The sequence below is a fragment of the Salvelinus sp. IW2-2015 genome, linkage group LG1, assembly GCF_002910315.2.
Source record: "Salvelinus sp. IW2-2015 linkage group LG1, ASM291031v2, whole genome shotgun sequence".
NCBI classification, from domain to species: Eukaryota; Metazoa; Chordata; class Actinopteri; order Salmoniformes; family Salmonidae; genus Salvelinus; species Salvelinus sp. IW2-2015.
Window position 1 is genome coordinate 56,722,778 of NC_036838.1, and position 16,509 is coordinate 56,739,286.

General features: G+C 39.8%; 1 protein-coding gene across 1 annotated transcript in view; it reads right to left on the reverse strand.

Annotated features, from left to right (window-relative positions):
* Positions 1–258: 258 nt before the first annotated feature.
* igfn1.1 (immunoglobulin like and fibronectin type III domain containing 1, tandem duplicate 1) overlaps positions 259–16,509 on the reverse strand; it is a 29,305-nt gene continuing 13,054 nt past the window's right edge. The window contains 19 exon segments of the mRNA XM_023997130.2: positions 259–1,526; positions 1,691–2,017; positions 2,452–2,748; positions 2,856–3,048; positions 3,192–3,277; positions 3,443–3,751; positions 3,849–3,977; positions 4,113–4,292; positions 4,489–4,785; positions 5,321–5,614; positions 5,730–5,871; positions 6,086–6,210; positions 7,821–8,063; positions 9,520–9,606; positions 12,148–12,867; positions 13,015–13,287; positions 13,562–13,730; positions 14,871–14,984; positions 15,139–15,316. Coding sequence (XP_023852898.1) covers positions 1,522–1,526; positions 1,691–2,017; positions 2,452–2,748; positions 2,856–3,048; positions 3,192–3,277; positions 3,443–3,751; positions 3,849–3,977; positions 4,113–4,292; positions 4,489–4,785; positions 5,321–5,614; positions 5,730–5,871; positions 6,086–6,210; positions 7,821–8,063; positions 9,520–9,606; positions 12,148–12,867; positions 13,015–13,287; positions 13,562–13,730; positions 14,871–14,984; positions 15,139–15,316 — 4,168 coding nt within the window. The 3' untranslated portion in view covers positions 259–1,521.

The window sequence follows — 16,509 nt, forward strand, 5'->3', positions numbered from 1 at the left end:
CAGGATATTTAAACTAGAGAATGATAATGTCAATGTGGAAAAAGAGAGCTTTATCCTGTCAAAACATTTTATAGCATTAAAGTTGTGTTTTGAGTGCTCTATAAAAGTAATACTGTACTATTCAGTAGGTATAAATGATTCCTACACATTTCAAAGCCATCAAAATGCTATGTTGCTGACTAACTCCACAAAAGAAATTGTCACAAATCACCTAAGCATTCCTGTATGTCTAAAAAGCATCACAAAAATGTACGCAAATTAAACTAATAATCACTTATTTTAATTGACTCTCCTGTTCAAACATTTAGAATTCAAACTTCCTACATCATATGAGCTTGAAATATGTATTTACACCAAGCTCTCGTATATAGCATAACCAACATAAAAATATCTCTTTTACAACACACCATTCAGATCCATTATATGTTTAACTTCTACATTGTGATTAGTTGAAGATAGTAGATTGATTAAGTTCTATTATATTAAACATTTTACATTTAGTTTAATAATTAAAACTAGCCTAATGGAAATGAAAGAGGAAAACAAAAACAAACACTATAGACAACAAATATTGATTCTAGTTTTCAAAGAAAAAATGGGCAAATCAGCATTTCTCCATGAGAAGCATAAACAGCAGGTAAAACACATTTCACAAATTAGTAAGTACCTTTGAAGTTAATGAAACACAGCCACGCATTTGCAGTTCTCATTTGAATGTTTACGCCAGTAAACCTTGATCTCTCTCTCTGCTTGTTTTTACTGTTCATTTTCTAAATCAAATTTACTGAAAAGCCACTGAAAACAAGAGCAACATGCATCATTTCAATTTCCAATCATCTTTCCTATACCAATATTGCACTTTGAGAAGAAAAAAAACACAAACACAACACTATTCATGACTTGCTTTTAGGCTGCTTTTGATTATTGAACACTGTTGTTACATTACATAATGGCCTTGCCTTAATTCAAAGAGTGATGCATTGTATTGTACTCAACCTGAGATCTTCAAACATATGCAGCACCCAGAATGTAGAATAGTCTTATGTTAAATGTGATACAGGGAACGCTGAACTAAAAAATATACACAATGTAATTTCTACACAGAACTGGAAAACAACAGAGGACTTCTGTGAAAGGAAAATTCCACCCAAAAACTGTATTTTGATATTTGTTTCATTAGTCCATTGTTGACATAGTCCTAAAATATTTTGGTTGTCAGCAATCAAATTTTCAAGATATGTCACTTTCAAAATACAGAAATCATCCCTGTATAATGCATTTTGCATCATGTGATACAAAAAGCAGCATCATATGATACAAAATTAATCATACGGAGGATGATATCTGTATTTTGAAAGTTGCATATCTTGAAAACCTGATTGTTGATAAGCAAAAAAAATGTGGGACTATGTCAACAATGGATTAATAAAACAAATACCAAAATATTGTTTTTGGATGTAGTTTTCCTTTAGGCTATTTGAAAAAAGATAAGGGCATGATTGTCTTCTTTTTAATGCCAATCTAATCTGAAAAACAAGAACACAAAATGGGATTATAAATAAGTAAAACTGTTTTTAAATGTATTGGTTTCCATTTCAAATTCATTGTTTGCTCTCAAAAAACTAGAAGAAATTAGTTGTATCTCTCAGATTTGCATTTCAATGTAGTACAGCAAAAAAGGTGTTTATACCTGAGACAGTGAGCTTAGTGGAACACTCTGCCCTGCCCAGTTGGTTCTCTGCGATGATTTTGTACTCTCCAGTGTCCTTGGGTCCAACCCTCAGTATAAGCATGGAGCAGACCCCACAGGTGTTGGAGATTAGGTAGTTGGTGTTGGTGTTGAGGCTGATATTATTACGGTACCATGTGACATGGGGTGTTGGGTCCCCTCTGACAGCACAGCTCATGTAGCACTCATAACCTTGTGGAGCAGTGTGCATTTTCAACGGGACAAGGAACTTGGGAGGACGCTCTAGGTTGCAGGTCTTAGACTCTGGCCTGTCCAGCACAAACCTTTCTGAAAACACAAACACAGACATACCTTGTTGAAGATTACAGTAGTTATTACACGGACAGAAATGAAAGCATAGCTGATGAAAGTGTAAATGTCCGCTCACCAGTTGCTGACCCAAAAAACATATCTTTAATAAAGCTTTAGCATTATACAATAATGTTAAAAGCGTTATTAATAAAGATTCCTTCTGGGAGGAGCAAACCATGTACGGACACTTCCCTTCATCTAACGGCCAAATGACAAGCCGGGGAGACTTTGGGCCAGTCAGTGCCCAAGCTCTCATTTATTGGGATTACCAACAAGTGACCCCAAAAATTGCCAGCATTTTTGTATGTTAAGCAGTAAAAACCACTCTGATGCATTTCAAAGCACATGGACACTAAAATTGACTGGCCCAAAATCCACAATGAAGAGTGACCCAAACAGCTTTTACAAACCTCTTTTGCCTATGATTTCCCACTTTGGTGATTCTGAGGGTTGAGAAGAGCCCATGTCATTCTTGGCATAGACACGAAACTGGTACTCTCTGCCAGGCATGATGTTACAGGCTGTGAACTTGTTGTTAAAGATGTGGTCTGCCACTGTGTGCCACGTTCTCTTGCTTGAGTCACGTTTCGACACCAGGTAGTGCAGCCTGTCATCCCTCTTCTCATCAGGAGATGGCGACCAGGAGATGGTAACTGTGCCCGGTACGTTCTCATCTACCTCCACAGGACCTGGAGGTTTGGGCTCGTCTAGATCGGACCACAAATAATTGTGATGAATGATTAACACTGGACCTCAACTGCTTTCAACTTGGTTATTAACAGAACCGCAGTCAGCCATGTTATCAGCATCTCACCTGTAACTCTGATCTCAATGCTGAACGTCTCCTGGCCAACGATATTCTTGACCATAATGGTATAGATTCCTGTATCTGAGCGCTCTGAAGAAGGAATCAAAAGTTGGGATGCCCCTTCAGCATTACTGATGGTAACCCGTTTGGACACAGGCATGCCATCCTTCATCCAGGTGACATCTGGCCAAGGGGAGGCCTGTGAAGAATATCAGAATGTAATCACGACATCTACATAACAATGTCATACAACTGGTGAATAATTTATTTGAGTTCTCTCCATTTGTATGAAAGTGGATATTCTATTAGACATAGAAATAATACAACATATTTACACTGTACCTCAAAGTTCATGTTGAATCGTGCAGAATTCCCTGCTTGTACCACCATGAAACTCTTGACTTTTTGATCAGTGAATCTAGGCCTGACTGGATGATGCAAATGCAGAAGATCAACATTCAAATTTTTTGTGTCTACACAGTCAAAGTTGGGGGGTGGGGGTGGGGGTGGGGGGGGGGGGGGGTGCTTGCAATCAAACTAGATCATCTCAATATGTTGATGCCAACAGGGATGTTTGTAATTCAAGGTCTTACCAGGGGGAGGCATAGCCAGGATGTAGTTGTCCAGCTCTTGGGGCTTGCCTTCTCCACATTAATTGGTGGTGACCTCTCTCACCCACTACATGGCCATTGACTTCATGCCTTTCACTGTGAAGGAGGTCATGATGATGGGGTTATTGTTACAGCGGTCCCACTCTGGGCTTTCTGCTGGTCTAATCTCCACGAAGAATCCCTTGGCTTCATCCTTAACCCCCGCTTCCTCCCTTGGTTTAGTCCAACCCAGGGACAAGGTGGTGTAGGTGGAGTCTGTCACCTTCAGGTCAATGACTTTACCGGGGGGCTCTGAAATTATACAGTGACATAGTGATAGGTCTCTTAAAGCTATGGATTATTTTGAAAGAATATCTACGTACACAAAGTACCATTGAGTATGACCTACTTTTTGGATCCCTGGCAAACACAAACTCAGACGGAGTGCCAAATTCACCAGCTCCAGAGTTGTTGATAGCTGCCACACGGAATTCGTATTCCATGCCCTCTATCACGTCTTTCACACCGAACTCCTTCTCTGTGGTACAAGCATACAAGTGCAAGTTATGGGTGAAACTGTAATACTTCATGTATGGAATAAACATGTTTCCTGGTACTTGGAGATGAACAAGAAAAGAACAATACATTAAAACAGAAATTGAAATGGTGAAACCTTTTATCTTATCATCTGCAGGATTGACAGGGCTCCATAGATTGCTTCCCTTCTTGCGTTTCTCCATGTTATATCCCAGAATGTTGGTTCCTCCAGTGTTGGAAGGGGGATTCCATGTCAGAGTGATACAGTCCTTGAAGGCACTGACCACTTTGGGTGCAGAAGGGGGTCCAGCGTATGCTAAGTACAGAAATATGGTTTAGCGACAACTGTCGTCTGGTTCTGTATTAATATATATACAAAATAAATCACTTAATTTCAGCATAAAAAAAATTGGTATTGTTATACTGTACTAGACAATGCACATTGAGATTTACAAAATAACACATAGTATCCTGAATCACCCTAAATTGGCCTCACCAATTTATGCGCCCACCTTTTGTGCCAGCCTGGACATCCTCTGTCTCCATCAACTCACTGGTGCCCATCTCAGTGTCGGCCCTGATTTTGTAACAGTACCTCCTGCCATGGTCCACATCACTGTCCTTGTAGTGGGCCTCTGGACCGATCGGACCCAGCTTCTTCCAGGTGTTGCGGCCTATCTGTTGACGTTCCAGGATGTAGTTTAGTATCTTACAGCCACCATCATCCTTTGGGGCCCTCCACTTCACCTCAATTGCATTTTGAGAGGCTTCAATAATCTCCAGAGGTCCCATGGGAGGGGTGGGCTTGTCTGTGAAGAAACAGATGCAGCTTTTACTCTCTGTGCTATTTCTCTTAGCATCATACAATTTCTTCCTGAACTTAAGGGGACAGTGCAATATTTAGGCAATTTACCTACTTACCCAGAGTCAGATGAACTGATGGATACCATTTGTATGTCTCTGCATGCAGTATGAAGTTAAGAGTTAGATTTTGCGAGCCAATACGAACTAGCTTTAACGCAATGACTGGAAGTCTACCGGAACAGCTAACATGCTACCACCGACTTCATTCCTACTGGATGCAGAGAAGTAAAAATGGTATCCATGAGCTCTTTTAACTCTGAGTAAGTAGATAAAGGGCTTAATCTTGCACTATCCCTTTAATTAATCACTTAAATATTGTAATTATTTTATTTATTATTAGATTTTATCTTATAATATATTGCACTGTATTCTAAATACATAGTTTGAAAAATAAAATTGGCCTAAGTGACTTGTAACAATCAGGAATTCACACCAAATCAAAGAGAAGTTCTTGCTTTGACCCAGAGAGAATAAACGTACCAGTTACAATGATCTTTGCAAAGGCCTCAACAGTTCCAAACTCATTTTTGAGTTTAAACTTGATTTCTCCAGTGTCTTTGCGCTGTAACTTGTTAAGAGTTAGTTGACTATAACCCTCTCCATGCTCTATCTTGATGTTTGTGTCGTCTGAGAGCTCCTCGCCTTCATGGTACCATTGGATCTTCATTGGATCCCGACCCACAAATGGTATCTTGAAAGTGGCTTTTTGACCTTTTTTAGTAACGATTGGGACAGTAAACTTTTTCAATTCCTCTGCGTCGAATCTAGGTGGATCTACAAAGGAAGGTACAATAATATAAATGAGTGAATTTAAGAATGTTTTTAAATATAATGAATGTAGTGCTAAGATTACATGCAAGATAAAAAAAAAAGTTAAATAGATTTAGACCTTCAACAACAATCATGGCCTCTGTTTTACGCCCATCTGCCTCAAATTTGTATTTTCCAGCATAGTCCTCTGAGATTTTGCTGATTTTCAGAGATTGGAAGAATCCATCTTTAGACATGGTAAGAACATCATCGGGTTCAATCTGAACAGGAAAACACAATATTTAGGCTGATATATCTCTTAAATCTCGTCTGCATTTGCAATGGCCATTAAAACAACTAATATTAGCTCATAACCGCTATATAAGGACTAAACTATAATAATAATAATAACGTATTGGTGTTTTTCTATAACCAGCATAATAATATGTATTGAAGTGGTGATTGGCTAAATTATACTGCAATGTAGATGCTCACCTCCTCTCCATTCAGGTACCATACACCATCAACATTTTCCTTGCTCAGCTTACAGACAAGTTCAGCTGGGTCTCCCAGAATGGCGGTGACATCAGAAAGCCCAAGGTTGAAGTGAACGCCAGGGTCTGGAGGATTTACCAGAAATACAGTTAGTGGCAGTGCTTAAATTGCAGCCCACCCTTATGTAATTACCTGCAGGGTGAGTGTTGGAATTCATATGAAGTAAAATAATTACATTCATTGCAATCTTTCTTTGTTATACAGTTCATGCATGCATGTATGCATGGCACACAATACAGTCATCTCAGTGACTTACCTAAGCTCCGAGTCCTCAGAATCCTGAATCACACATTACTGTTTACATTTATTAAATTCCATGTATTTTATTAAGCAGTTTATCTATAAAATACATGTTCAAATGTAAATTGTGATGTTTGAATATAAATGATTTAAGAGGTGTGACGGATTAAAAACAGACAGCGTTGAACTTCAGCGTAGATGAAGATCGCAAAATGTCACTTCTTCTACTTTGATTGTTTAAGCAAAATATTGAAGATTGAGTTTTTCCATATTGTTATTTCAGGAACTTGTTGATATGTTTTTATTTTCCTTTATATTGTCTTTCTGTTAGTCTGGGTATGGCATGAGTATTATTCTTCACTCTTGGCCTTCATTCTTGTTTGCTGCCATAGCTCTTTGGTCAAGGTGATAATTGACAAGAGATATTCATATCTTCAGTGTACTGTGTGAAAAAATGAAGCCATTCATTCTTGGCTATGACAATGGTTATGTGTAAGAGGTGCAGGTTTTTTTCATGCCACTTTCTAAAACATGAGGTTTTATCTTCCAGGCGGCTTCCAAAGCAAGAAGTCTTCATATATCTGTGTTTCTCTTTCTAAAGCTTGAGCTCTTCTTATTTAAGCGATAATGCCCGAGAAGCCGGTGTTTGGAAGATATATTGGTACGGGTGTTGTTAAGCCTGAGACGAAGTCGAGGGCATTATCACTTTTATACAATGGGTTACCAACATATTCAAATAATGATTGAAATATTTATATATATATAAATATTCTTCTTATATGTTTACATCACCTTTCAAACCATCAAATCCATTCTTATGTTTTCACACTTCAATCTTCGTATATTTTCATGAGTTGCTGACGTTTCATGTTCATTTTTATCTTCCTGAAATATGGTTTGAGTCTTCTGTGATCTTCTGACGTGATTATGTTTTAGTAATGAGACCACATTTTGGGGATTTCACAGCACTTATTATAGTACTAGGTTACACAGGCAAGAATGTTTGTTAAGACAAACAAACTACGAACACAGATGCTTTTTAAACATACTGTAGCACACACAAACACTAAGGCGGCGACATGGATGCAATTTTGTCATCCATCATTAATATGCCCTGCTTGAAATTACTTGTAAACTACATGGTTTAATAAAATAAAAAAGTTCCTCCCAAACCTATTAACTATGAAACATCTAGAATAGATGTATATGTGCTGTATGATAATCAATGTCTATGTGAAGTATGGATTGTTAACCATTGTTAAAGCCACCCTTATTCAAGAACACCATCATCCCAAAGGGTCAGGGATCTAATAAGTAAGGATGTGTGTTCTGTATGCCCAGCCTCAAACCGGAAAAGTCATTTGTTTTATCAAATGACTTTGATCCTTGAAGGGTGCCTCCCATGCAGTAGTCAATGCAGTATCCGTGATCTTACCAATGACCGTCTCCTGAAGTATTGGGCCTGGCCTTGTGCGGCCTGTGCGCTTGCCACGCTTAGCAGCTTCTGTTGGCTCGTTGGCCTCATCGGCACTTGAAGCCTCATCGCCACTTGCAGCCTCACCATTGTTGGCAGACGCACCACCGCTTGCTGGTCCGGCACCACCAGCACCATCTCCGCTCTTTGCCTTTCTTTTTTGGACTTTGGCATCTGTGGCTGTGCCATTACTATTTATCTTTCCTAGTAATGATTATTATAATCACTGTCAATCACTCATTGATTATTTGTGGACTATTGTTGGGTAAGGCATTGTAGAGAACCACAATTGTAACAGCAACAACAGCAGTAACAACCACATCCACGATAACAAAAGCAACAATAGCAACAATAACAATTGCACAACAACTATAACTTTAACACGGAAGGGGTGGTGAAGAATTCGGTTCCAATTACTTATCCAATACAGTTCCAGAAACTGACAAGCCTTACGTATCCATAACTACTCTGGTTAGTAGCTGGATGTAATTGACATTTTCCTCAAAATAAAAAACATTTTGAGGAAATATGAAGACACTATCCTTTTACCTAAAACTTATTTTTGTTGTACTTGAATAAGTAACCTGGCAAATTCCTTCACCAATCTATGTAATGAAAAGAGAGCCCCTTGCCTAGTGGTTAGAGCATTGGACAAGTAACCGAAAGGTTGCAAGATCGAATCCCCGAGCTGACAAGGTAAAAACCTGTCATTCTGCCCCTGAACAAGGCAGTTAAAAAAAGGTTAAAAAAAATAAAGAGCCCCTTTTTCAAAAGCAAACATTCACAAATGGGTCAACACAACGCACAAATAACATACAGATGAAACATCGAAGCACACACACGTGGCGTATAAAACACAAACATTAGGTCATATTTGTATTTCAAAGAGTGACCGGTAATTATGTACATGCTATGTACATTTTTCATTTTACATAAAGATTAATAAGAAGTATGTTAAACTGTGCTTGTTATTATTTGTTAAATTTAGAAGGCAGTTAATAATCAAAAGAAAAAGCTAACACAACCAACTAAGCACTTTCAGAGAAAGGTACTCGAGCTCGACTTGGTTGGAAATTCAATCTTTCCCTACTAAGTAATTATCTGAGGTTCAAACACAAAGTGATGGATGCTCCTGCTAGGGACAGTAATTGTTTGTTTGGACATTATTTAGACATGGTTGGTGACCTGCAATGTGTATGCATTTTACAAACCGCTTCATCAAGTTTATCGCTATATTGTGTAGAACAGTCCACTCTAAAGTAAACAAATAGGCCTATGGATTTATGAAAATGTTTTTCAAATTATGACAATTAGTACATCATAATGTAGCAGATGTTATTTTTAACTACAGTGCCACAGTTTTGGTCAATTATTTCTGTGGGACCTATTTTGAATGACAGTTATGGCATAAAATGTTTTGTTTTTARCTCCCTTGATATAATGTATATAAACTTCAATAACAAACGCATCATACATTTGAGGGTTAATATTAATCCTAAATGTCAGTGTAAATATTACGTTTAGGATTTCTTTGATTAAACAAAGATTTCCTTAATTTATCAGGCCCGGCGTGCCAAAGTCATTTCCGACAAATGACTTTGATATTAAACCAACCTGTTTCCATGCATGTTCATCAAATGCAACCTTCACAAAATCTTACCAACAATCTCTTCCTTGAGCAGTGGGCCTTGCCTTGTGCGTTTCCCACGTTTCCCCGATTGCTCACTTGAAGCTTCCTCATCATCATCTATTGGTGATCATCAATTTAAAGTTGATGTCAAACAATTTCAATTGTATGTATTTACCTTGTGAATTTTATATTTATTTTAAAGGCAAACTCATTTGTAATGAAGTTGGTTTGCTAGTACATTAATATGATCAAATCAGACCATGTTCCATGAACTGATGTTGATTAATAATCATGTAAACTACAATATGCCAAAATGTGCAAGCTAATCACATAATTAGATGTTGCATCTCCTTTGACAATAATATACAATACCAGTCAAACGTTTGGACACACCTACTCATTCAAGGGTTTTTCTTTATTTTTACTATTTTCTACATTGTGGAATAATGTAGTAACCAAAAATAGTGTTAAACAAATCAAATGTATTTTATATTTGACATTCTTCAAAGTAGCCACCCTTTGCCTTGATGACAACTTTGCACACTCTTGGCATTCTCTTAACCTGCTTTATGAGTTAGTCACCTGGAATGCATTTCAATTAACAGGTGTGCCTTGTTTGTGGAATCAACTGTTCAGAGGAGACAGCGTGAACAAGGCCTTCATGGTCAAATTGCTGCAAAGAAACCACTACTAAAGGACACCAATAGAAAGAAGAGACTTGCTTGGACCAAGAAACACAAGCAATGGGCATGCTTGCGGTGGAAATCTGCAGTGGAAATCTGTCTGATTAGTCCAAATGTAAGAGTTTTGGTTACAACCGCCGTGTCTTTGTGAGACGCAGAGTAGGTGAACGGATGATCTCTGCATGTGTGGTTCCCACCGTGAATCATGGCGGAGGAAGTTTGATGGTCTGGGGGTGCTTTGCTGGTGACACTGTCTGTGATTTATTTTGAATTCAAGGCACACTTAACCAGCATGGCTACCACATAATTCTGCAGTGATATGCCATCCCATCTGATTTGCGCTTAGTGGGACTATCATTTGTTTTTCAACAGGACAATGACCCAACACACCTACAGGCTGTGTAAGGGCTATTTGACCAAGAAGGAGAGTGATGGAAGGCTGCATCGGATGACCTGGTCTCCACAATTACCTGACCTCAACCCAATTGAGATGGTTTGGGATGAGTTGGACCACATAGTGAAGGAAAAGCAGCCAACAAGTGCTCAGCATATGTGGGAATTCTTTCAAGACTGTTGGAAAAGCATTCCAGGTGAAGCTGGTTGAGAGACTGCCAAGAGTGTGCAAAGCTGTCATCAAGGCAAAGGGTGGCTACTTTGAAGAATGTCAAATATAAAATGTATTTTGATTTGTTTAACACTTTTTTGGTGCTCAGCATAATCCTACAATGTAGAAAATAGTAAAACTAAATAAAAACCCTTGATTGAGTAGGTGTGTTCAAACTTTTGACTGGTAATGTATGTCAGTTGTTACAAACATGGATGTAGTTTCTTACTGTAAGTGGATGCTATTGTCTTGGCTGATAAGGTTTTCTAATGTTTTATAAGCAGTATAATAACAAATACAATTGCAAACACATTATGGTAACACAAATAGCGATAGCATGATTACGAAAGTATGATTACAATAACATTATGGGATGCAAAAGCAGAAAATAAAGACTGGAAGCCAAAGCGATAACAAAAAAAAGATAATTTTAAAATGGATGCATACAGCAACAAGTATCTTAGAGGATTTTTTATCTTAGTTGACTTGTCAGGGGTGTGTGTCCTTTACTTGTTTTTTTTATGGTAGGTACTTCTTAAAGGGATACTTTGGGATTTTGGCAATGAGACCCTGTATCTACTTCCCCAGATAACCTCGTGGATACCATTTTTATGTCTCTGCATGCAGTTTGAAGGAAGTTACTAACTAGAGATAGCACAATGGATGGAAGTCATTGTTCTAATGCTTGTTGGCATATATTTTTTAACATTGTTCTTTTTTTACATTTAACCTTTATTTAACTAGGCAAGTCAGTTAAGAACAAATTCTTATTTTACAATGACAGCCTACACCGGGCAAACCAGGACAACGCTGGGCCAATTGTGCACCGCCCTATGGGACTCCCAATCACGGCCGGTTTTGAACTAGGGTGACTGTAGTGACACCTGTAGCACTGAGATGCAGCGCCTTACACCGCTGCGCCACTCGGGTTAGGTTCACATCAGCTCGCATAGGCTCTAACTTCCTTCCTACTGGACACAGAGACAGAAAAGTGGTATCCACAAATTCATCTCAGGTGAAATAGATAAAGGGCCTAATATCCAAAATCCCAAAGTATTCATTTAAGTAGTGCTTTTAGAGGTTACCCTACCTAAATGAATCCTCTATGGTCAATCAGTGACTTCAATTACAATCGGATGTTAATGACCTTGAGACAGTCATCCCAGTCATAGAAATATGACATCTGGGTGAACTATACTTAGTGTAGTGGATATACTCTATGGGCCAGTTTCCCAGAACTAAAAAGCATGCTTAAAGGAGAATCTCCATTGAACGTGTTTTTTTGTCTAAATCTGTGTCCGGGAAACTGGCCACAATGTCTTCCATTTAAACTACTTCAAAATCTTATCAGTGGAAGAAATAGTTTCTTACCTATGAACGTGTCTGGAACAACTTTGCCGCTTCTCACACGCTTTGTTTTTGTGGCTCCATCTTCCTCATCAGACTCATCTGTGCTTACTACTATGTCTTCGTATTCCGATCCAGAATCTCCCTCAGCCCCATCACCTGCAGCTCCACCACCTGCAGCCCCACCACCTGCAGCCCCACSACCTGCAGCCCCAACACCTGCAGCTCCACCACCTGCAGCCCCACCACCTGCAGCCCCAACACCTGCAGCCCCAACACCTGCAGCCCCAGCACCTGCAGCCCCAGCACCTGAAGCCCCAGCACCTTCAGCACCTGCAGCTCCTGCACCTGCAGCCCCACCACCTGCAGCGCCTGCACCTGCAGCCCCACCTCCTGCAGCTCCACCACCTGAGGCTTTCTTCTTTGCCTTTGCTTTCTCCTTAGCATCTTTTAATTTAGCAGCTTTTTTCTCTGCCTTAGCCTTAGCCTTAGCTTCCGCAGCCCTAGCTGCCTCTCTGGCGGCTTTGGTGGCTGCATCAGTGGCCTCTTTCTCAGCCTGGGCGGCTGCGTCAGTGACCCCTCTCTCGGCAGCCTTTATCTTTGCTTCCGCCATCCTCTCTTCCATGTCTTTCTTGTGTTTTTCCGCCTGCTCCTTTGCTATTTTCTCCAGATCCAAATCACCTCCTCCAGCCTGGGTTGTTTTGCGAGCTATCTTCTTGCCTTTGTTTGCAGGGTTCTTGTCAACTAAATCAGAGAATTTGCGAGCTATTTAATATAATGGTAGCCAGTGACGTGTGTGTGATTCACCGTTCATTTATATGGTTTATGAATATAACTGATATGCTGAAAGATTGTTCAAAAACATTCCATGAGAAAATTGAAAAACCTCACCTTCCACCACAAGCCAGGCATTACAGGAATGGATACCTGCCACAGCTGCGTAGATACCAGCGTCCAAAGGCTGACAATCCTTCACTAACAACTTGTGAATGAGCTTGTCTTCAGACACTGTGATTTCAAATTTGTCATTATTTTCTATCGGGGCACTCTTGCCCATCCAATTAATCTCAGCCATAGGTGCCGTTAAGACACACTGAAAGATGGCATCTTGTCTTTCTTCTGCCTTCACCTCCTCAATTTTGACGGCGAAATTTACAGGTGGAACTGAAAGATGGATAGAGAGTTGGGAATAATACATACTAAGCCCATCTAGTTCACACAATAATATTGTCATCCTTGTCAAATTCTTCAAACACCAATTTTACAAATACTGCAGTTCTAGTCCTTGAATGCTGTAGTTCCCTAAATGTATAGTATGATGTATTTGCTCTTGTTTAGCTTTAATTCCACATAGTATCATTAACTATTTTGTAATAATCATATTATTGTAGCATTTTTTCTAGTCTCTATTTAGACTGCGATTTGCATTTGTACTCACTTTTGAAATCGGTGGAGAAGACATTAACTCCCTCTACATCCACTGAATAGAGACCAGCATCTTCCGGGTCTAGATTTTTGATCGTGAAAATGAACTTTTTGCCAACTCGTTTCAGTTGGTGCTTCATTTCTTCTTCCATCTCAACGGTGTAAGGAACCATAACACCATCCTGCAGAGTATATATATCGTTTTTATCGTATTTTTATCTACTTTCCGAGAGTCAGATGAACTCGTTGATACCAGTTTTATGTCTCTGCGTCCATTATGAAGGAAGTTCGAGGTAGTTTTGTGAGCCAATGCTAAATAGCGTTAGCACAGTGACTGGAAGTCGACAGCTGTTCCCATGGACTTCCTGTCATTGCGCTAAATCTACTTAGCATTTGCGCTAAATTTAGTTGGCAACTTCCTTTAAACTGTACACAGAGACATAAAAATAGTATCCAAAAATTCATCTGAGTCTGGGGAAGTAGAAACAGTGCTATCGGAGAGTATTCAGACCCCTTGACTTTTTCCACATTTTGTTAAGTTACATATGGATTAAATAAATAAAAATTCTCATCAATCTACACACAATACCCCATAATGCCAAAACAAAAACAGGTATTTGAAACTTATTTTATAAGTATTCAGACCCTTTGCTATGAGACTATACATTTAGTTCAGGTACATCATGTTTCCATTGATCATCCATGATATGATTCTACCACTTGATTGGAGTCAACCTGTGGTAAATTAAATTGATTGGACATGATTTGGAAGGGCACACACCTGTCTATATAAAGTCCCACAGTTGACAGTGCATGTCAGAGCATAAACCAAGCCATGAGGTCGAAGGAATTGTCCGTAGAGTTCCCAGAACATGATTGTGTCGAGGGACAGATCTGGGGAAGGCTACCAAAACATTTCTGCAGCATAAAAGTCCCCAAGAACACAGTGGCCTCCATCATTCTTAAATGGAAGAAGTTTGGAATCACCAAGACTCTTCTTTGAGCTGGCTGCCCGGCCAAACTGAGCAATCGGGGGAGAAGGGCCTTGGTCAGGGAGGTGACCAAGAACCCAATGGTAAATCTGACAGAGCTCCAGAGTTCTTCTGTGGAGATGGGAGAACCTTACAGAAGGACAACCATCTTGTCAACACTTCACCAATCACGTCTTTATGGTAGAGTGGCGAGACAGAAACCCAAGAATACTAGAGGCTGTAATTGCTGCCAAAGGTGCTTCAATAAAAGTACTGAATAAAGTGTCTGAATACTTATGTAAATGAAATAAACAGGAGAGGTATTGAACAGTTTGGTATGAGCTTTCATACCTTGTAGAGGAAAATCCTGCTGCTGGCATCTTTAAGATCCATGTCAATTTCAAATGTTGCATTTTCATCAGCATTGACTCCGATGTGTTTGAGCGAACTGATATGTTCAATAAACTGAAACAGACAAATATAAAAAGGTACAGTAAAATGACTGAGAAACCATAAGATCTTTGAAAAATCAAACAGGTAACTGACACATTTCCCCTTTTACTTTATTGGTGTTTTCTTCAAAATAATACCAGTAAAAAGATATTCCATAGTACTATACCTGTGCCTGTTCCACCTCTCTCTCCTTTTTCATTTCAGCCAGTTTTGTCAGCATCCCACGGAAATTAGTGATGCCGTACTCAGCACAGATTTGTTCATAATCTTTCTTGTCGGCACTCATCAGGATCTCCCAAACTTTCTCTTCAGATTCGAGTGGCTTTTGCTCATGGACATCTCCACTGCAGATCAAATATAATCAAATGTTATTTGTCACATGTGCCGAATACAACAGGTGTACAGTGAAATGCTTATTTAAAAGTGCATAACCTAGAATGTTTTAAAAAGTTAAGAAATAAAAGTGTCAAGTAAAAAATCAATAAGTAAAAAATATCAAATAAAAGTAACAAATAATTAAACAGCAGCAGTAAATTAACAATAGCGAGGGTATATACGGGGGGTACCGGTACAGAGTCAATGTTAGTCGAGGTAATTGAGGTAATATGTACATGTAGGTAGAGTACAAAAGTGACTATGCGTAGATAATAAACAGAGAGTAGCAGCAGCGTAAAATAGGGATCTGGGTAGCCCTTTGATTAGCTGTTCAGGAGTCTTATGGCTTGGTGGTAGAAGCTGCTTGCTGTGCGGTAGCAGAGAGAACAGTCCATGACTAGGGTTTAGTCATGGGCCTTCCTCTGACACCGCCTGGTATTGAGGTCCTGGATGGCAGGAAGCTTGGTCCCAGTGATGTACTGGGCTGTACGCACTACTCTCTGTAGTGCCTTGCAGTCGGAGGCCGAGCAGTTGCCATACCAGGCAGTGATGCAACCAGTCAGGATGCTCTCGATGGTGCAGCTGTAGAACCTTTTGAGGAGCTGAGGACCATTGCCAAATTTGTTCAGTCTCTTGAGGGGGAATAGACTTTGTCGTGCCCTCTTCACGACTGTCTTAGTGTGTTTGGACCATGATAGTTTGTTGGTGATGTGGACACCAAGGAACTTGAAGGTCTCAACCTGCTGCACTGCAGCCCCATCGATGAGAATGGGGGCGTGCTCAGTCCTTCTTTTCCTGTAGTCCACAATAATCTCCTTTGTCTTGATCACGTTGAGGGACAGGTTGTTGTTTTGGCACGACATGGCCAGGTCTCTGACCTCCTCCCAATAGACAGTCTCATCGTTGTTGGTAATCATCAGCAAACTTGATGATGGTGTTGGAGTCATGCCTGGCCATGCAGTCATGAGTGAACGGGGAGTACAGGAGGGGACTGAGCACGCACCCCTGAGGGGCCCCTGTGTTAACGATCAGCGTGGTGGATGTGTTGTTACCTACTCTTACCACCTGGGGGCGGCCCGTCAGGAAGTCCAGGATTCAGTTGCAGAGAGAGGTGTTTAGTCACACAGGATGATCATTTACCATGCATGCATTCATTTGAATT